Consider the following 19,964-nt stretch of genomic DNA (forward strand, 5'->3'; position numbering starts at 1 on the left):
GTCCATGGGGACAGAGGGACCACCTTGGGGACATGGAAACCTCCATGGGGACAACCCTGGGTATACAGGGACAACCTTGGGGACATGGGGACAGCGGTTGGGATGTCCATGGAGCCACATGGGGACAACCTGAGGACACAGCCACAGCTGTGGGGACATCCATAGGGACATCCTTGGGAACACTGGGGACAACCCTGGGGCCATGGGGACAGCCTGGGGCCATGGAGATGTCCCTGATGATCCTGGAGACATCCATGGGGACAGCCATGAGGAAATCCTTGGGGACATGGGGGTGGCCCTGGGGACACAGGGGTGGCCTTAGGGCCATGGAGATGTCCATTATGATCATGGGGACATCCATGGGGACATCCGTGGAGATGTCCACGATGGTCATGGAGTCATCCATGGGGACATGAGGACAACCCTGGGGACACAGGGGTGGCCTTGGGGCCGTGGAGATGTCCATGATGATTATGGGGACATCCATGGGGACATCCTTGGGGACACTGAGGATGACAGCCCTGGGGCCATGGGGACATCCATGGAGATGTCCATGATGATCCTGGGGACATCCATGGGGACAGCCTTGGGGACACAGGGGTGGCCTTTGGGCTATGAAGATGTCCATGATGATCCTTGCGACATCCATGGGGACAACCCTGGGGACACGGGTGGCCTGTGAGGGCGGGGGGTGGCACTGGGGGACATGGGGACAACTTCGGGTGCACGGGGGGGGGGGGGGGGGGGCTCCGAGCTGCGGCCCCGCCCCTCATTGCGTCACGGCTGGCACCCCCCGCCCCGCCCCCCCCCCGGGCGCCGCACTGCGCCGGGCCGAGCGGAGCCGAGTCCGAGCCGAACCTGACCCGAGCGGAGCCGAAGCGAAGCCGAACCCGACCCGAGCGGAGCCGAACCCCGGAACCGCCCCCCCCGCTCCCCCCCGGAGCGGGGCCGGCCATGGCTTGAACCAGCTTCACCGTCCCGTCCCGGGCCGAGCGGCGGGTCCCCGTCCCCCTCCCCTCCCCTCCCCCCCTCGCAGGGACCCCGGCGGGGGAGGGACCCATGGGCCGGGCAGGGGGCTGCGGGGGGGCGGTGCGGCGTTGAGGAGCGGGCGGGACGGGCCCCGCCGGAGAGACCCGAACCTGGACGGAGAGACCCGAACTCGGCCGGAGAGACCCGAACTCAGCGCGAATACGGCTGAAGACAGCCGAACCGAGTCCGAACTGGGTCGAACTCTACCGGAGAGACCCGAACCTAGCCGAACCGGGCCCGAACCTAGCCGAACCCGGCTGAAGACAGCCGAACTGAGCCGGAGACAGCCGAACCGGGCCCGAACCGAGCCGAACCCGTCCCAAGAGAGCCGAACCGGGCCCGAACCGGCCCGAACTAGGCCCGCTATGTTGCTCCCCGGCCTGTCGCTGCTCCTCGGCCTCCTCATGGGTGAGTGCAGCCGGGCCGGGACCCCCCTGTGTCTCCTGACCTCCCCATAATGTCCCCTGTTCCCCTCAGTGTCCCCTGACCCCCCCATAATGTCCCCTGGCACCCCAGATGTCCCCTGCCCCCCCATAGTGTCCCCTGACCCCCCCCAATGTCCCCTGCCCCCCTCAGTGTCCCCTGACCCCCCCAAAGTGTCACCTCCTCCACCTTGGTGCCCCCCCCAATGTCCCCTGTCCCACTCACAGTGTCACCCCCCCACCCCAGTGCCACCCCTGTGGTGTCCGCTGTCCCCCCCAGTAACATCCCGTGCCCCTCCCCCCCCAGTGCCACCCACCCCCTTGGTGTCCCCTGTCACTCCCCAAGTGCCCCCCCCCGCCATGGTGTCCCCTGTCCCTTTCCAGTGCCACCCCTGCTCTCCCCTTCCCGGCCCCTGTCACCTCTGCAGTGTCCCCCTCCCCCCCTCCCCCCGCGGTGTCACCTGTCTCTGCCGCAGTCCCAGTGCCACCCCCCCACTGTCACCAGTGTCCCCAGCCCACCCCTGCAGTGTCACCAGTGTCCCCCATCCCCCCCCAAGTGACACCACAGTGTCTCCTGTCCCCCCCCCAAGTGCCACTACGGGGTCACCTGTCACCCCACAAGTGCCACCAATGTCCCCTGCCACTCTAGAAGTGTCACCAGTGTCCCCTGTCCTCCCCTGCAGTGTCACCAGTGTCCCCTGTCACCCCCCCCAGTGCCACTGCAGGGTCGCCCGTTCCCCCCAGTGCCACCGCAGTGTCCCCTGTCCCCCCCTGCAGTGTCACCAGTGTCCCCTGTCCCACCCCCAAGTGCCACCAATGTCCCCTGTCCCCCCAAGTGTCACCAGTGTCCCCTGTCCCCCCCCAGGTGCCACCACGGGGTCCCTTGTCCTCCCAAAGTGCCACCAGAGTGTCCCCTGTTCCCCCCTGCGGTGTCACCAGTGTCCCCTGTCTCCCTCCAGGTGCCACCACGGGGTCCCTTGTCCTCCCAAAGTGCCACCACAGTGTCCTCCGTTCCCCCTGCAGTGCCACCACAGGGTCCCTTGTCCCCCCCCAGGTGCCACCAGAGTGTCCCTTGTCCCCCCCCAAGTGCCACCAGTGTCCCTGTCCCCTCCTCCCCCATGTGCCACCACAGTGTCCCGTGTCCCCCCTCCCCCGTTTCAGGGTGGGCTACAGTTGTCCCCTATATGTGTGTCCCCCCCCCAAATTTAGGGGACAGCTATGGGGGGGGGTGGATGCTGCGTGTCCCCCCAGTTTGGGGGGGTCCAGCTGGTGTCCCCTGTGTCCCCCCCCTCCAAATTCTGGGGGGTCTGGGGGTGGGTGCCCCCCCCCCCAGTTTGGGGGGGCCACGGGGGGGGGGGGTGTCCCTCCTACCCCCTCCCCTTGCAGCGGGGGGTGGGGGTGACTCTGCCATGTCTCCCCTGGATTTGGGGCACGGGGGGTGACCCCCCTCCCAAATGTGTGTGTGTGGGGGGGGGGCCATGAACTTGGGGTGACCCCCTGTGTGTGTCCCCCCAGCTGGGGGGGCCCAGGGGGGGTGCGTGGAGGTGGCGTCAGGGACGGAGGCGGTTTTGGGGTCCCCCTTCCGCCTGCTGTGCATCGCCTGCAAGCGCCGCAGCGAGACCCCCGCCCAGGCCGAGGGGGAGTGGTTCTTCCGCCCCGAGGGGGACCCTCACTACCAGAAGGTACTGGGAGGGACTGGGAGGCACTGGGAGAGGAGTAATGGGCTTCTGGGAGGGATTAGGGGGGAACAGAGGGGCTCTGGGAGGCTACTGGGGGGCACTGGGAGCTACTGGGGAGATGCTGCGGTGCACTGCGAGCTACTGGGAAGCACTGGGGAGAGCTGGGGTGCACTGGGAGGCTACTGGGAGGCACTGGGAGAGGAGTAATGGGCTTCTGGGAGGGATTAGGGGGGCACAGAGGGGTTCTGGGAGGCTACTGGGGGTTACTGGGAGGCACTGGGAGGCTACTGGGGAGATGCTGGGGTGCACTGGGAGCTACTGGGAGGCACTGGGAGAGGAGTAAGGGGGTGCTGGGAGGGATTAGGAGGGCACAGAGGGGCTCTGGGAGGCTACTAGGGGTTAGTGGGATGGACTGGGGGGCACTGGGAGCTGCTGGGGAGACGCTGGGGTGCACTGGGAGCTGCTGGGAGGCAGTGGGAGAGGAGTAACGGGCTTCTGGGAGGGATTAGGGGGGCACTGGGGGCTACTGGGGTGTACTGGGGGCCACTGGGAGGCACTTGGGAGACACGGGTGCACTGGGGAGCTACTGGGAGGTACTGGGAAGTGCTAGGATGCACTGGGAGCTACTGGGAGGCTCTTGGGATACACTGTGTGGATGCTGGTGGGCCGTGAGGAGACACTAGGGGACGCTGTGGGCCACTGGGGAGCTACTGGGGGTCACTGAGGTGCACTGGGAGATACTGGGTGGTACTGGGGTGCAGTGGGAGCTACTGGGAGGCACTGGGGAGACACTGTGGGGATGTTGGTGGGCAGCGAGGAGACACTAGGGGGCGCTGTGGGGCACTGGGTAGCTACTGGTGGGTTACTGGGATGAACTTGGAGGCACTGGGATGGACTGGGAGTTACTGAGGGGCACTGGGGAGCTACTGGGTAGCGCTGAGGGGCAATGGCATATTCCGAGACACTGGGGGGCGCTGTGGGGCCTCTTGGGAGCTACTGGGGACCACTGGGCAGCTACTGGAGGGCTACTGTTATGGCCTGGGAGGCACTGGTGGGCGCTGGTAGCTACTGGGATGCACTGGGGAGATGCTGAGGTTCGCTGGGAGCTACTGGGAGGCACTGGGAGACCTTGAGAACATGTATGGGGGACAGTGAGGAGTTCCTAGTGGGTAGCGGGGGACATTGGTGTATGCTGGTGTATACTGGGCCGTACTGCTTTGGTGCAGATCTTGCACTACAGATCCGAGGAGGGGCAGTTGGTGGCCCCTGGCCCCTTTGAGGAACTACTGGGGTGTACTGGGGGCTACTGGGGGGCACTGGGGAGCTTTTGGTCAGCACTGAGGGGACCATGGGTCTACTGGGGGGCACTGGGGAGATGCTGGGGTGGACTGGGAGCTACTGGGAGACACTGTGGGGGTGGTGGTGGACAGTGAGGAGACACTGGGGGTGCTGTGGGTCCACTGGGGAGCTACTGGGGCTACTGGTGTATACTGGGATATACTGGTGTGGCGTTCCCACACAGATCCTGCACTACATCCTGGAGGAGGGGCAGTGGGTGGCCTCGGCTCCTTCGAGGGGGCACTGGGGGCTACTGGGGTGTACTGGGGGCCTCTGGGAGGCACATGGGAGACACTAGGCTGCACTGGGAGCTACTGGTAGGCACTGGGAAGGTACTGGGGTGTGCTGGGGTGCACTGGGAGGCTCTTGGGATACACTGTGGGGATGTTGTTGGGCAGTGAGGAGACACCAGGGGGGCGCTGTGGGACACCGGGGAGCTACTGGGGGCCACAGGGGCACCTGGGAGGCACTGGGGTGCGCTGGGGGGATGCTGGTGAGCAGTGAGGAGACACTAGGGGGCGCTGTGGGCCACCGGGGACGTACTGGGGGACACTGGGGAGCTACTGGGGGTCACAGGGGTGCACTGGGAGCTACTGGGAGGCACTGGGGAGATACTGGGGGGACGGTGAGCAGTGATTAGACACTAGGGGGCGCTGTGGGGCACTGGGGACGTACTGGGGGACACTGGGGAGCCACTGGAGGTCACTGCGGTGCACTGGGAGCTACTGGGAGACACTGGGGGGATGCTGGTGGGCAGTGAGGAGATGCCAGGGGGTGCTGTGGGGCACTGGGGAGCTACTGGGGGTCACTGGGGAGCTACCGGCGGTCTCTGGGGTGGAGTGGGAGATACTGGGAGGCACTCGGGTGTACTGGGAGCTAATGGGAGGCACTGGGGAGACCCTTTGGGGATGCTGTTGGGCAGTAAGGAGACACTAGGGGGCACTGTGGGGCACTGGGGAGCTACCGGGGAGTTACTGGGATGGACTGGGAGGTACTGGGAGCTAGTGGGGAGCTACTGGGGTGCACTGGCAGGCACTGGGAGACACTATGGAGAGACTGCGGGGATGCTGGTGGGCTGTGACGAGACACCAGGGGGCGCTGTGGGGCACTCGGAGCTACTGGGGTGTACTGGTCCGTGCTGTTCGGGCGCAGATCCTGCACTACAGACCGGAGGAGGGGCAGTGGGTGGCCCCCGACCCGTTTGAGGGGACACTGAGGGCTACTGGGGTGTACTGGGGGTCACCGAGGAGATTCAGGGGTCTACTGGGGGGCACTGGGAAGCTATAGGTGGGTTACTGCGATGGACTGGGAGCTACTGGGATCTACTGGGAGGTACTGGGGAGAAGCTGTTGTTCACTGAGAGCTACTGGGAGGCACTGGGGAGAGTAGCAAGGTGGGCTGGGAGGGATTAGGGGGGCACGAGGGCTCTGGGAGGCGACTAGGGGTTTACTGGGACAGACTGAGAGGCACTGGGAGCTACTGGGAAGCACTGGGGAGACGCTGGGGTGCACTGAGAGCTATTGGGCAGCACTGGGGATACACTGTGGGGATGCTGGTGAGCAGTGAGGAAAAACCAGGGGGCGCTGTGAGGCACTGGGGAGCTACCGGGGGGTTCCTGGGATCTGGGAGGTAATGGGGAGATGCTGGGGTGCACTGGGAGCTACTGGGAAGCACTGGGGAGACACTGTGGGGATGCTGGTGAGCAGTGAGGAAAAACCAGGGGGCGCTGTGAGGCACTGGGGGCCACTGGGGTGTACTGGTGTATGCTGGTCTGTGCTGGTCGGGCACAGATCCTGCACTACAGCCCGGAGGAGGGGCAGTGGGTGGCCCCCGGCCCGTTCGAGGGGGCACTGGGGTGTACTGGGCTGTACTGGGGGCTACTGGGGGCCACTGAGGAGTTTCGGGTGCCTACTGGGAGGCACTGGGGAGCTATAGGTGGGTTATTTTGATGGACTGGGAGGCACTGGGAGCTACTGGGATGCACTGAGGAGACGCTGGGGTTCACTGGGAGCTACTGGGGTGCACTGGGGAGAGTAGTAAAGGGGTGCTGGGAGGGATTAGGGGGGCACAGGGGGTCTGGGAGGCTACTAGGGGTTTACTGAGATGGACTGGGAGGCACTGGGAGCTACTGGGAGGCAGTGGGGAGATGCTGGAGTGCACTGGGAGCTACTGGGAAGCACTGGGGAGACACTGTGGGGATGCTGTTGGGCAGTGGGGGAACACTAGGGGGCGCTGTGGGGCACTGGGGGCTACTGGGGTGTACTGGTGTATACTGGTCTGTGCTGGTCGGGCGCAGATCCTGCACTACAGACCGGAGGAGGGGCAGTGGGTTGACCCCGGCCCGTTCGAGGGGGCAGTGGGGGCTACTGGGGTGTAATGGGGGCCACTGAGGAGATTCAGGGGCCTACTGGGGGGCACTGGGGAGCTATAGGTGGGTTATTGGGATGGACTGGGAGGCATTGGGAGCTACTGGGAGGCAGTGGGGAGATGCTGGGGTGCACTGAGAGCTACTGGGAAGCACTGGGGAGACACTGTGGAGATGCTGTTGGGCAGTGAGGAGACACGAGGGGGCGCTGTGGGGCACTGGGGGCTACTGGGGTGTACTGGGGGCCACTGAGGAGATTCAGGGGCCTACTGGGGGGCACTGGGGAGCTATAGGTGGGTTATTGGGATGGACTGGGACGTACTGGGAGCTACTGGCAGGCAGTGGGGAGACACTGGGGTTCACTGGGAGCTACCGGGATGCACTGGGGAGAGTAGTAAGCGGGTGCTGGGAGGGATTAGGGGGGCACGGGGGGACTGGGAGGCTACTAAGGGTTTACTGGGATGGACTGGGAGACACTGGGATCTACTGGGAGGCAGTGGGGAGATGCTGGGGTGCACTGGGAGCTACTGGGAAGCACTGGGGAGACACTGTGGGGATGCTGTTGGGCAGTGAGGAGACACAATAGGGCACTGTGGGGCACTGGGAGCTACTGGGGTGTACTGGTTTATACTTGTCCGTGCTGTTCGGGCACAGATCCTGCACTACAGCCCGGAGGAGGGGCAGTGGGTGGCCCCCGGCCCGTTCGAGGGGTTGCTGTCGTGGAACGGCTCGCGGGGCACGCGGGACCTGCAGGACCTGTCGGTGTGGCTGGCGGCCGTAGGGCGCCCCCACGCGGGTCACTACGTGTGCCGCCTGCGCCGCAACCTGACCTTCGAGGGCTACGTGTACAGCCTGGCGCGGAACAAGACCCTGCGGCTGGCCGTGGTGGACACGGGTGGGCGCCCCGGGGGCAGGGCCGCGGGCGGGGCGAGCGGGGGGAGCGGGGCGGGGCGAGGGGGGAGCTGGGAGGGGCGGGGCGAGGGAGGAGCTGGGAGGGGCGCGGCGAGGGGCGGGTAGAGCTTGGGGGGGCGGGGGGAGGTGGGAGGAGGGAGCTGGGAGGGGCCGGGCAAGGGGAGCCGGGTGGGGCGGGGCGGGGAGTAGGGGGAGCTGCGAGGGGCGGGGCGTGTGGAGCTGGGAGAGGCGGGGCGAGGGGCGGGGGGAGCTGGGAGGAGGGAGCCGTGAGGGACGGGGCGTGGGGAGCTGGGAAGGGCGGGGCGTGGGGAGCTGCGAAGGGCCGGGGGAGCTGCGAAGGGCGGGGGGAGGAGAAGAGGGAGCTGGGAGGGGCAGGGCAAGGGCGGGGGGAGCTGGGAAGAGGGAGCTGGGAGGGGCAGGGGAGGGGCAGGGGCGTGGTTTGCTCCGGACGGGGCGAGGAGGGAGCGTGGCTTGGGGGCGAGCAGGCCTACGGGGCCAGGGAGGAGGCGAGGGGCGGGGCTTGTTCCTGCGCTCGGGAGGCGGGGGGGCGGGGTTTCCGGCGGGGGGGCGTGGCGCGGCTCTCCTGTCGGTCGCGGGTTCGAGCCCCCGGGCCGGCAGCGCGGCGGGACCTGGCGTCCATCGTGTCGGAGATCCTGATGTACGTGCTGATCGTGGTGCTGACGCTGTGGCTGGCGGCCGAGATGCTGTACTGCTACCGCAAGGTGGCGGCCGCCGCCCCGCCCCCCGACAGCGCGTGAGTGGGCGGGGCCGCGGGGGGGGCGGGGCCGGGCGGGGGACCGGGGTATGGGGGGCTGGTGGGCGGTATAGGGGGTGTATGGAGGGGGTATGGGGGGCTGGGGGGGGGTATAGGGGGTGTATGCGGGGGTCTAGGGGTATGGGGGGCTGGGGGAGTATAGGGGGGGTATGGAGGGGGGTTGGGGGTATGGGGGGTTATGGGGGGCTAGTGGGGGGTATAGGGGGTGTATGGAGGGGGTGTGGGGGTCTGGTGGGGGGTATAGGGGGTGTAATGGGGGGTGTATAGAGGGGTATGCGGGGGGTCAGGGGGGCAAGAGGCCAATGGGGTGGTATAGGGGGTGTGTAGGGGGTGTATAGGCTGGGGGGGGCGGTAGGGGTTATTGGGGGAGTGGGGGGGGGTTAGGGGGTAGGGGGGCTGTATAGGGGTGAGGGAGGTGTAGCAGGGTATGGGGGGGGTATGGGCACACCACGGGGGTATAGGGGCCCTATAGGGTGTGTGACAGCTGAAGGGGGGGCAGTGGGAGGTATCTGGGGCGGCAGGAGGGGGCGTATAGGCGATCTGGGGGTGCTGGGGGGACCATAGGGGGTGCGGGGGCGCACAGGGACATATGGGGTCTATGGGGGGGGGGTGCAGTAGGGGGGTATAGCGGGTGCTGGGGTGCCCGTGGGTGCCCCCCCAACCTTCCCCCCCCCCTCCCCAGCTCAGAGTACCTGGCCATCACCTCGGAGAGCAAAGAGAACTGCGCTGGGGTGCAGGTGGCCGAGTAGCACCCATGGGTGCTGCCTGCCCTGCCCCCCCCTGCAATAACCCCCCCGGGGGGGGCGGCCCCACACCCACAGCCCCCCCCCCAGCTGCCACCCACCACCACCATCGCACAGCTCCCACAGACCCTGGCACCCATGGGTGCTCCCCAGAGGGACTCGGGTATTGGGGTGACCCCCCCCAGCACCCATGGGTGCTCCCAGGAAGGACCCAGGTATTGGGGTGACCCCCCCCCAGCACCCATGGGTGCTCCCAGGTATCAGGGTGACCACACAGCACCTATGAGTGCCCCCAGGTATTGGGGTGACCTCCCAGCCCCAGCTCCCATGGGTGCTCCCAGGAAGGACCTAGGTATCAGGATGACCCCCCACAGCACCCATGGGTGCAGAGGGACTCAGGTATCAGGGTGACCCCCCCAGCACCCATGGGTGCTCCCAGGAAGGACCCAGGTGACCCCCCCCAGCACCCATGTGTGCTTCCCAGAGGGACTCAGGTATTGGGGTGAACCCCCAGCACCCATGGGTGCTCCCAGGAAGGACCCTGGTGTCTGGGTGACCCCCCCAGCACCCATGGGTGCTCCCAGGAAGGACCCAGGTATTGGGGTGACCCCCCCCAGCACCCATGGGTGCTCCCAGGTATCAGGGTGACCACCCAGCACCCATGAGTGCCCCCAGGTATTGGGGTGACCTCCCAGCCCCAGCTCCCATGGGTGCTCCCAGGAAGGACCTAGGTATCAGGATGACCCCCCACAGCACCCATGGGTGCAGAGGGACTCAGGTATCAGGGTGACCCCCCCAGCACCCATGGGTGCTCCCAGGAAGGACCCAGGTGACCCCCCCCAGCACCCATGTGTGCTTCCCAGAGGGACTCAGGTATTGGGGTGAACCCCCAGCACCCATGGGTGCTCCCAGGAAGGACCCTGGTGTCTGGGTGACCCCCCCAGCACCCATGGGTGCTCCCAGGAAGGACCCAGGTATTGAGGTGATGCCCCCCAGCACCCATGGGTGCCCCCAGATATCGGGGTGCTCCCGCTTGTGCACGAGCTTGGGGGGTTTGGGCACTGAAACTCCTCATGCAACCCCCTCCCCCCACCATTTTCATCCTTTATTTTTGGGGTGAAACCCCTCAGAGTCGGGCCCTGGGCACCAGCGTGTGCATGAGCAGGTTGCACCGCCCCTCGCCCCCCCCCCCCCCCCCCGTGCAACATGGCCCTTGCACAAGCACAGAGGCACAGTGAGCGTGCAAAACGGGTCCCATGGGCAACGGCCAGCGTGCAAACTGGGTGTGCAAACTGGGCGTCCAAAGCACTGGACGTGCAAACTGCGTGTGCAAAGCGCTGGGCGTGCAAGACGCCAGCGTGCAACTAGAGGCATGCATCATGCAAGTGCAGGTGTGCAAGGGGACATGCAAAGCACCGGCGTGCAAAATGGCGTGCAAGACCCCAGTGTGCCAATCCGCATATGCAATGTGTCGGGGGCACGCAAGTGCAGGCATGCAAAGTGATGCGCGGCGCGTGGGTATGCAAATAGAGGTGTGTAAGCAGGCGAGTTTGGCACTGGTGTGTGTGTGTGGGCGTGCAAGGAGGCGGTGTGCAAACAGCCATGCAACAGGACGTGCAGTGCATCGGTGTGCAAATGGAGGCGTGCAAAGCAACGTGTGCAGTGCATTGGCGTGCAATGCAGGCGTGCAAACAGGCATGCAGTGCCTCGGTGTGCAAGGAGAGGCGTGCAAGCTGACGTGCAAGGCGCTAGTGTACAAACGGACGTGCAATGGAGTGGCATGCAAACAGACGTGCAATCCAGCGTGCAAGGTGCTGGTGTGCAAACAGATGAGCAATGCAGTTGGCGTGCAAATAGGCATGCAAGGAGGTGCAGACGTGCAAGCGGGCATGCAAGGAGAGGCGTGCAAGCCGGCGTGCAAGGCCTCGGCATGCAAATGGACGTGCAACACCTCGGCGTGCAAGGCGCTGGCGTGCACGCACAGGCGTGAAAAGGACGTGCAAGGCGGCGCCGTGCAAAGCGGCGCGCAACGGGCGGCGGCATGGAAATGAGCCGTATGCAAATCGGGGCGTGCAAATGAACTGTATGCAAACGAGCGGCGCGCGGGCCGCTGGGTTGTGCAAATACACGGACTTGCAAACGCAGCGCTGGTGCGGGATTGTATGTAAATGAATGGTATGCAAATGAGGAGTATGTAAATTAATCCGGACGGCAGCTGCTTCGGACGGCACCGTCCGCCCCCTCGCCCGCTCCGGGCTGTTTTGGGGCGCAATTACGGGGATTTGGGGGTTCAGTGACGTAAGGGGGGAGGAGCAGTGACGTCACCCGCGTGCTGGGGTGGGGGCGCCCGGACCGGTTTTGGGGTTCCCACAGGAATTTGGGATCAGTGACGGGGTTTGGGGAGGCGGCAATGAGGGGTTTGGGGGTTCGGGAGCAAGGTTAAGGGGATTTAGGGGTTTGGGGGGCGGTTTTGGGGTTCGGGAGGTTTTTGGGGTGCCCGGACCGGTTTTGGGGTTCCCACAGGAATTTGGGGTCGGTGACGGGTTTGGGGAGTCAAGGGGGGGGTTGGGGGTTCGGGGGTGGGGCTTGGGGTGCCCGGACCGGTTTTCGGGTTCAGCGATGGGTTTTGGGGTACCCGGACCTAATTGGGGCTCAGGGGTTCGGTTTGGGGATTCAGGGGATTTGGGGGTGGGGGGTGGAGGGGGGTTGGGGGTCAGCGACAGGTTTTGGGGTGCCCCGACCTAGTTGGGGGTTCAGGGGTGGGAGTTGGGGGATGGGGCGGGGTTAAGGGGAGTTGGGGGGGGGTCAGGGGCGAGTTTTGGGGTTCCCGGCCCAGTTTTGGGGTTCCCACAGGAATTTGGGGTCAATGAGGGGTTTGGGGGTTCAGGGAGAGGGTGGGGGGTTGGGGGTTCAGGCGCGGGGTTAAAGGGATTTAAGGGTTTGGGGGTGGGTTTGGGGTTCAGGTGTTTTTTGAGGTGCCCGGACCGGTTCTGGGGTTCCCATAAGGATTTGGGGTCAACGACAGGTTTGGGGGTTCGGGGGCGGGGCTGGGGGTGCCCGGACCGGTTTTGGGGCTCAATTAAAGGGTTTTGGGGTTCAGTGATGGGTTTTGGAGTCCAGACCTAGTTGGGGGTTCAGGGGTGGGAGTTGGGGGGTGGGGCGGGGTTAAGGGAAGTTGGGGGCGGGTTTTGGGGTTCAGGGGCGGGTTTGGGGGTACCTGGCCCAGTTTTGGGGTTCCCACAGGAACTTGGGGTCAACAACAGGTTTGGGGGTTCGGGGGTGGGGCTGGAGGTGCCCGGACCGGTTTGGGGGCTCAAGTAAAGGATTTTGGGGTTCAGCGATGGGTTTTGTGGTGCCCTGACCTAGTTGGGGGCTCAAGAGTGGGGTTTGGGGGTTCTGGGGCGGAGTTAAGGGGATTGGGATGGGGGGTGGGGGGGGATTGGGGTTGGGGACGGGTTTTGGGGTACCCGGACTGGTTTTGGGGTTCCCACAGGAATTCAGGGTCAATTACGGGTTTTGGGGCTCAATGAGGGGTTTGGGGGTTCGGGGCGGGGTTTGGGGGGCCCCACCCCCCCCTCGCACCCCTATAAACCGTTCCCCACCCCCCACCAGCCGAGCAGTGCTTTGGGGTGAAACCCGCCAGGTTCAGGCAAAGAGGGGGGTGGAGGGGGGGTGGGGGGGGTTGTGGTGTTCTCAGGGCATTTGGGGGGGTGTGAGAGTTTGGGGGGGATATTCGGGGCATTTTGGGGTGTTTGGGGGGTGGAGCATTTTTGGGGGGCGGGGTTGGGGGATTTCGGGGTTCCTTTGGGGCAGTTTTGGGGGGATTTTGTATGTTTTGGGGTAATTTGGGGTGTTGGGGGGGACACGGGGATGTTTTGGGAGGCTAGGGGTGTTGGGGGGGATTTGGGGATATTTTGTGGGATTTTGGGGTGTTTGGGGAGGATTTGGGGTGATCTAGGGGTGTTTGGGAGTGATTTGGGGTGTTTTGGGAGAATTTGGGGGTAATATTTGGGGAAATTTGGGGGCTGTTTGGGGGGATTTGGGGAATTTTGGGGTGGTTTGGGGGATTTTGGGGGGATTGGGGAGATTTGGGGGTGGTTTGGGGGGATTTGGGGGTTGTTTTGAGGGGATTTGGGGGATTTGGGGGATTTTGAGGTTGCTTCGGGGAACTTTGGGGTGATACCAGGATGTTTTGTGGAGCTCTGGAGTGATCCGAGGGTGTTTGGGGGGGATTTAGGGGTATTTTGGGTGTTTGGGGGGATTCAGGGGGGATTTGGGGGTGTTTTGGGGGGATTCTGGGATATTTTGTGGGAATTGGGGTATTTGGGGGGATCTGGGGGTTGTTTGGGGGAGCTTTGGGGTGATCCCGGGATGTTTTGGGGGGGATTCGGGGGGATTTGGCAATATTTTGCAAGAATTTAGGCTGTTTTGGGGTGATTCAGGGGTGTTTGGGGACGATTCGGGGCTTTTTTGTTGTATTTGGGGGATTTTGAGGTGATTGGGGGCATTTGGGCTGGTTTGGGGTCACTTAGGTGGTTTGGGGAGGTTTCGGGCAGTCTGGGGGGGATTGGGGGGCGTTTGGGGATACCCTGGGGGACTCCGAGCCCATTTGGGGGCCACTCCAGCCGTTTTTGGTGACAGGGGTTTTCGGGGCGCAGGTGGGGGGGCCATGGGGCGACTCTGCCGGTGCCGGTGTCGGCGCCGGGGTGAAGGTCGGGGTGAAGGTCGGGGTGAAGGTCGGGGTCACCGGCGCTGCCGCCACCCCCAGAAGAAGTCCCCTCCCAAACCGCAGGTAGGTCGAGGTCCTCGATTTTGGGGTGAATTTGGGGCTTTGGGGAGGGGTGGGGCTGTTCGCAGAACACCTCGCCTTGCAGGCTGCCTGCCCACCGATGACGTCACCGATGACATCACCGATGACATCACCGATGAAGTCACTGCCGCTGGCAGCAACCACCACCTACATCATCTGGCCCCCCCCGGCCATCGTCACCCTGGGGGGGCCCCGAGTGGCACTGGTGAAGGGGGGCGGCCCTGCCCAGCCCCAAAAATGCTGTTTTTAGCCCCAAAAATGCTGGTTTTAGCCCCAAAAATGTTGCTTTTAGCCCCAAATATTGGTTTCAGCCCCCAAAATGTTTGGTTTAGCCCCCAAAATGATGGGTTTAGCCCCCAAATGGTGTTGTGACTGAAAACCCACCATTTGCCCTTGAAAGATGAGGTGGATTGCTCCAAAATCAGGATTTTTAGCCCCAAAACGGGCCTCACAGGCCCAAAACGGTGCTCAGCTGCCCAAAAAAGGGCCTTTTTGCACCAAAATCAACATTTTTAGCTTCCAAATAAAGATTTTTAGCTCCAAAATGGGCCTCTCAGGCCTAAAACAGTGCTCAACTGCCAAAAGAAGGGCCTTTTTGCACCAAAATCAGGAGGTTTAGCCCCCAAATCAGGATTTTTAGCCCCAAAATCAGCCTTGCAGGCCCAAAGCAGCGCTCAGCTACCCAAAAAAGAGCCTTTTTGCCCCCAAATCAGGATTTTTAGCCCCAAAATGGCCTTTCCTCCCTCTCCTCAAAATGGGAATTTGGCCCCCAAGCTCCTTTTGACCTGAAACCGCCTTTTCTCCCCCCAAAATAGGGTTAAAATTTTTCAGTGCTGAAACTTGGCTTCGACCCCAAAACTTGTTTTTTTTATGTGGGTTTGTGTTTCTTTCTCCTCTGGAAGAAAAAAGGCCCAAAATGGCAGGTTTTGACCCCAAAATGGAGGAGGGGAGGGGGAGTTTGACCCCGAGTAGCGTCTTGCCCTAAAATCCAGGGTTTTGCCCTAAAACCGACTGGTCCATTAGAAAAACGGGATTTGCTTCAAACCCCCAGTTTGGCCCCAAAAATCATGTTTGGCCCCAAATCCCAGGTTTTCACCTGAAACTCGGGTCGGGGCCTCTGCCGGAGCCTCGGCCCCCCAAATTGCCGTTTTTCTCCTCAAAAATTGGAAAAACTATTAAAATTTGTGATTTGACCCCGCGGAGCCCTTGGGCCTGGTGAGGGGGTGGGGTGGGGGAGGGGCTGGCAGGTGCCCAGGTGCACTGGGTGGGGGGGGAGGGGTACTTCCAGGGGTGGGGGGAGGGGCGCTGGGGGGGGGGTGGTCACCCAGTGGCCCTGGTGGGGGAGGGGCTGGGACACCTGCATCCCCTCTTCTCCCCTCCCTTGGCGGGGGGGGGGGGGGGGGGGGGGGGAGAGGGGGGCGGGGCAGGACGGGTGTTCCCCTCCCCCCCCCCGGGGTTCAAGGCCAGCGGCGCTGCCCATCCTCCCCCCCGTGCAGCGCGCAATGGAGGGGGTGGTGCTGCTGACCCACATCGTGCCGGGGGGGTCGGGCCTGGGGCCCCCCGGTAAGAGCGGCCGGCGCTTGTGGGGGGGAGCCCCTGGCCCTGGGAGTAAGTGGGGAGTAACCTGTGAAGTAACTGCCCGGGGGGGGGGGGGGGGAGGGGGAGGGCCGGGGGGGAGGGGGGATTGCTGGGTGAGCTGGGTGAGTAGGAGTAAAGGGGTGAGTAGGGAGTGTAGGGGTTAAGGGGGGAGTAGGGAGTGAGTAGGGGGTGGGTAGGGGATGGGGTAGGGGGGTTGTAGGGGTATGGGGGAGTATGGAGTGAGTAGGCAGTGCATAGGGGGTGAGTGGGGGGGCTGTAGGGTTTAAAGGGGGATTAGGGAGTAAGTAGGTGGTGCATGAGGGTGAGTAGGGGGTGAGTGAAGCAGTGTAGGGGTGAGTAGGGAGTATGGAGTTAGTAAGGGGTGCATAAGGGTGAGTAGGGGGTGAGTAGGGCTAAGGGGGGGTGAGCTAGGAGTAGGGGCAGGTTTTGATGGCGAATAGGGGCTGAGTAGTTGGGGTGTAGGGGGGTGTAGGTAAGGGGGGAGTATGGAGTGAGTGGGCAGTGCATTGGGGTGAGTAGGGGGTATAGAGGTAAGGGGGAGCAGGAAGTAAGTAGGCGTGCAGAGGGGGTGGGTAGGGGGTGTGGGGAAAGGGGGAGTAGGCAGTGAGTAGATGGTGCATGGGGGGTGAGTAGGGGAGGAATAGGGTGGTGTAGGGATGTAGGGGAGTAGGGAGTGAGTAGGTGGTGCACAGGGGTGAGTAGGAAGAAGGGGTGAGTGGGGTAAGAGATGGGAGGACAATAAGCGTGAGTGGAGTAGGGGGTGAGTAGGTGTGGGTAGATCTAAGGGGAGAGTAGGCGTGTAGGGTGAAGGGTGAGTAGGCAGTGAGTAGGGGTGCATAGGGGGTGAGTAGGAGTAGGGTGAGTAGGGTGCAAGTAGGAGTGTAGGGATGAGGGGGAGCAGGGATGAGTAGGGGGTGAGTAGAGGCTGAGTAGGGGGTGCAGGGGTAAGGGGGAGCAGGGATGAATAGGGGGTGAGTAGAGGCTGAGTAGGGGGTGTAGGGGTAAGGGGGAGCAGGGATGAATAGGGGGTGAGTAGAGGCTGAGTAGGGGGTGTAGGGGTGAGTGGGAGTAGGCAGTGCATAGGGGGTGAGGAGGGAAGGAGTGAGGGAGGGGAGTAGAGGCTGAGTAAGGGCGTGTGGGTGGGGCCGGCCCAGGCCCCGCGCCCACCCCGGCCCCGCGCCCACCCCGGCCCTGCCCCCACCCACCGCCGCCCCCGCAGGTGACGCAGGTGCTGCTGGGGGCGCTGCAGGTGGCCCTGGGTGGGACCCTCCTGGTGGCCCTGAGGGACCTGCTGGGGGCCCATCTGGGGGTCCCCCTGGGCACCGGCACCCTGGTGAGAGTTATGAGGCAGGGGGGCACTTATGAGTGGGGGGCACTTATGGGGCAAGGGGGTGGTTATGGGGGGGCACTTAAGGGGTGGGGGGCTGATGGGGCAGGGTGGGAATTATGGGGTGGGGGGGGACTTATGGGGCCGGAGGGCAGTTATGGGGTGAGGAGGCACTTATGGGGCAGGAGGGCATTTATGGGCACGGGGCACCTATGGGGCAAGGGGGTGTTTATGGGGTTGGGGGGCACTTATGGGGCAATGGGGTGGTTATGGGGGGCACTTATGTGGTGGGGGGCTGATGGGGCAGGGTGGGAGGTATGGCACGGGGGTGAATTATGGGGTGTGGAGGCACTTATGGGGGAGGGGCTCTTATGGACCAGGGTGGCACTTATGTGGCAGGGTGGCACTTATGGGGCGGGGGGGCATTTATGGGTGGGGGGCACTTATGGGGCAATGGGGTGGTTATGGGGGGGCACTTATGGGGTGAGGGGCTGATGGGGCAGGGTGGGGATTATGGGGTGGAGGGGACACATGGGGCAGAGGGGCAGTTATGAGGTGAGGAAGCACTTATGGGGCAGGGGGGAACTTATGGTGTCAGGGGGCACTTATGGGGCAGGGGGGCACTTATGGGACAGGGGGGTGGTTATGGGGGGGCACATATGTGATGGGGGCTGATGGGGCAGGGTGGGGATTATGAGAGGACATATGGAGGGGGAGGCAGTTATGGGGTGGGGAGGCATTTATGGGGCAGGGACACTTATGGGGCAGCCCCTGACCCACACCTGCCCCCCCACCCCCCCAGCTGATGGTGTCAGGGGTGGTGCTGGTGGCGATGGCACAGAGACCCTCGGTGAAGCTGGTGAGTTGGGGGGGGATGGGGACACGTGTGGGGCACGCTATGGGGCAGCAGGGGGGGTGACACCAGGGGGTGACACGCTGCCCCACGGTGCAGGCACGGGCAGGGCTGGTGCTGGGGGTGCTGGGTGCCATCTTCTCCTTCCTGGAGCTGGTGCTGCAGGGGGTGCTCCTGCCCTATGGCTGCCCCACATGCCACCGCGTGGGACCCCCCATGCAGGTAAGGGGGGCTATGGGGCTATGGGGGCTATGGGGAGTCCATAGGGGTCCCTGGGGCTTTGAGGGCCTATGGGGCAGCTATGGGGCTTTGTGGGACTATGGGGCAGCTATGGGGCTATGGGGGGCCATGGGGGGCTATGGGGGATTGGGGGGTCCATGGGGGGCTATGGGGCTTTGGGGAGCTATGGGGCAGCTATGGGGCTATGGGGGGCCATGGGGGGCTAAGGGGCTTTTGGGGTCTATGGGGCTTTGGGGGACTTTGAGGGGCTATGGGGCAACTATGGGGCTTTGGGGTGCTTTAGGGGGCTTTGAGGGGCTATGGGGCAGCTATGGGGCTATGGGGGGGGCCATGGGGCCACTCTGAGGGGCCAGAAGGGTGGGGGGGTCCATGGGGGGCTATGGGGTTTTGAGAAACTATGGGGCAGCTATGGGGCTTTGGGGGGCTTTAGGGGTCCTCGGGGGGCTATGGGTCATCTATGGGGGCTATGGGGCTGCTATGGGGCAGCTGTAGGGCTTTGGGGGGGCTATGGGGCCTCTATGGGGGGCTATGGGGGGCTATGGGAGGCTGTGGGGCGCTATGAGGGGTCTATGGGGCACTATGGGGGGGCTGTGGGGGAGTCTGTGGGGCTCTATGGGGGGATCTATGGGGCACTGTGGGGCGCTATGGGGGGCTGGGGGCTGGGCTCTGGGTCTGTGGCCCCTCCTCTCAGCGGCAGGGGGCGCCGCGTGGGAGGGAGGGGCCGTGGCCAGCCGCGATGGGCGGAGCCTCACAGGCCTCGCACCTCGCCCCCTCCCCCGCACAGGGCGTGGTGTTGGGGACGCAGCTGTTGCTGATGACGTCATCGGCGGCGGGGGCGGCGCTAACGGTGACGGGAGCCGTGGCAGCAGCCCGGGGGGCGGGGCGGGGCCAGCCGGTGAGCGGGGGCGGGGCCCATGGGGGGCGAGGCCCGGGGCGGGGCCCGAAGGGCGGGACAGGGCCTACCATTGAGCAAGGGCGGGGACCAAGAGGGGCGGGGCCAGGAGAGCGAGGAGGGGCGGTGAGTGGGGGGTGGGGCCCTGGGAGAGGGGGTGGTGCCGGCCGGTGAGAGGGGGCAGGGCCTGAGGTGGGGGCAGGATGGCTGGGTGCCATATAAGAAGTAGGGGGCGGGGACTAGGCTCCATATAAGGAATAGGGAGTGGGTCTGGGAGTCATAGAAGTGGAAGGGGGTGGGGCCAGGATGCCTGGGTGCAAGGTTTAGGGGGCGGGGCCAGCATGGCTAGATGCCATGTAAGGGATAGGAGGCAGGACAAGGATGGCTGGGTGCCATATAAGGTGAAGGGGGCGGGGCCTGGGTGCCCTATAAGGGGAAGACACGGGGCCAGGATGGCTGGGTGCCATAAAAGGGGAAGGGGGAGGGGCCAGGATGGCTGGGTGCCCTATAAGGAGAAGGGGGTGGGGCCTGGGTGCCCTCTAAGGGGAAGATACATGGCCAGGGTGGCTGTTAGCCATATAAGGGGAAGGGGTGGGGCCACGATGCCCTATAAGGGGAAGGGGGCGTAGCATGCCCCGCCTCCTGCTGACCCCGCCCCCTCCTCTCCCCCAGCCTGTGGTGGTCTACCAGACGGCGCTGCCCAGCGCGGGGGCGGGGCTAAGCGAGGCCCCACTCCCCACCCCCGCCCCTCAATAAAGACCAAAGACCGGGACTCCCCAGCGCTGCCACCTCTGCTTAGGGTGGGCGTGGCCATCCAGGGCTCCACCCCCCCACCATCATCCTATTGGCTGAGCTCATGGGGAGGGTCCTGCTGGCCAATCAGCAGCCTCTCTGCCTTTGCCTGGCCCCACCGCCCCCACTGGCCAATCAGTGCCCTCTCTGTGGTGCCCAGCCCCGCCTCTTGCCTTCCCCCAGCCGCT

The 19,964-nt window shown here is 64.5% G+C and overlaps 2 protein-coding genes and 1 long non-coding RNA gene across 17 annotated transcripts; all 3 read left to right on the top strand.

The window, feature by feature from the left end:
- The first annotated feature begins 621 nt into the window (after positions 1–621).
- Positions 622–11,407, top strand: LOC308060660 (uncharacterized protein). Of its 12 annotated transcripts, none has more exons than XR_013926830.1 (7): positions 622–1,437; positions 2,967–3,133; positions 7,488–7,728; positions 8,364–8,499; positions 9,203–9,807; positions 9,859–9,899; positions 10,082–11,407. XR_013926830.1 is itself a non-coding variant. In XM_080379660.1 (5 exons), the coding sequence occupies exons 1-5, from the start codon at positions 627–629 to the stop codon at positions 9,267–9,269; spliced, it is 1,422 nt and encodes a 473-aa protein (XP_080235786.1). In that variant the 5' UTR covers positions 622–626; the 3' UTR covers positions 9,270–11,407. The 12 variants fall into 12 exon arrangements, 1 of the variants encoding a protein (XP_080235786.1); XR_013926834.1 differs by having other exon boundaries at positions 9,203–9,478; positions 10,227–11,407; XR_013926835.1 differs by having other exon boundaries at positions 9,203–9,478; positions 10,279–11,407.
- A 1,039-nt stretch (positions 11,408–12,446) lies between these two features.
- On the top strand, positions 12,447–15,266 carry LOC308060665. 2 transcript variants are annotated; one of them, XR_013926839.1, is made up of 3 exons: positions 12,447–12,906; positions 13,922–14,055; positions 14,138–15,266. It is a non-coding gene; the product is annotated as an uncharacterized lncRNA (long non-coding RNA). The 2 variants fall into 2 exon arrangements; XR_013926840.1 differs by lacking the exon at positions 12,447–12,906 and having other exon boundaries at positions 13,567–14,055.
- Positions 15,267–15,503: 237 nt separating this feature from the next.
- LOC308060662 (uncharacterized protein) lies at positions 15,504–19,848 on the top strand. Of its 3 annotated transcripts, none has more exons than XR_013926837.1 (6): positions 15,504–15,681; positions 16,892–17,005; positions 17,802–17,858; positions 17,952–18,074; positions 18,877–19,385; positions 19,418–19,645. XR_013926837.1 is itself a non-coding variant. In XM_080379661.1 (6 exons), exons 3-6 carry the CDS (start codon positions 17,805–17,807, stop codon positions 19,738–19,740), a joined length of 372 nt encoding a protein of 123 aa, XP_080235787.1. In that variant the 5' UTR covers positions 15,504–15,681; positions 16,892–17,005; positions 17,802–17,804; the 3' UTR covers positions 19,741–19,848. The 3 variants fall into 3 exon arrangements, 2 of the variants coding, with proteins under 2 accessions (XP_080235787.1, XP_080235788.1); XM_080379661.1 differs by lacking the exon at positions 19,418–19,645 and adding an exon at positions 19,657–19,848 and having other exon boundaries at positions 18,877–18,987; XM_080379662.1 differs by lacking the exon at positions 19,418–19,645 and adding an exon at positions 19,657–19,848 and having other exon boundaries at positions 18,877–18,939.
- The last annotated feature ends 116 nt before the right edge of the window (positions 19,849–19,964 follow it).

Source organism: Falco punctatus (assembly GCF_963210335.1).
Source record: "Falco punctatus genome assembly, chromosome: 3".
NCBI classification, from domain to species: Eukaryota; Metazoa; Chordata; class Aves; order Falconiformes; family Falconidae; genus Falco; species Falco punctatus.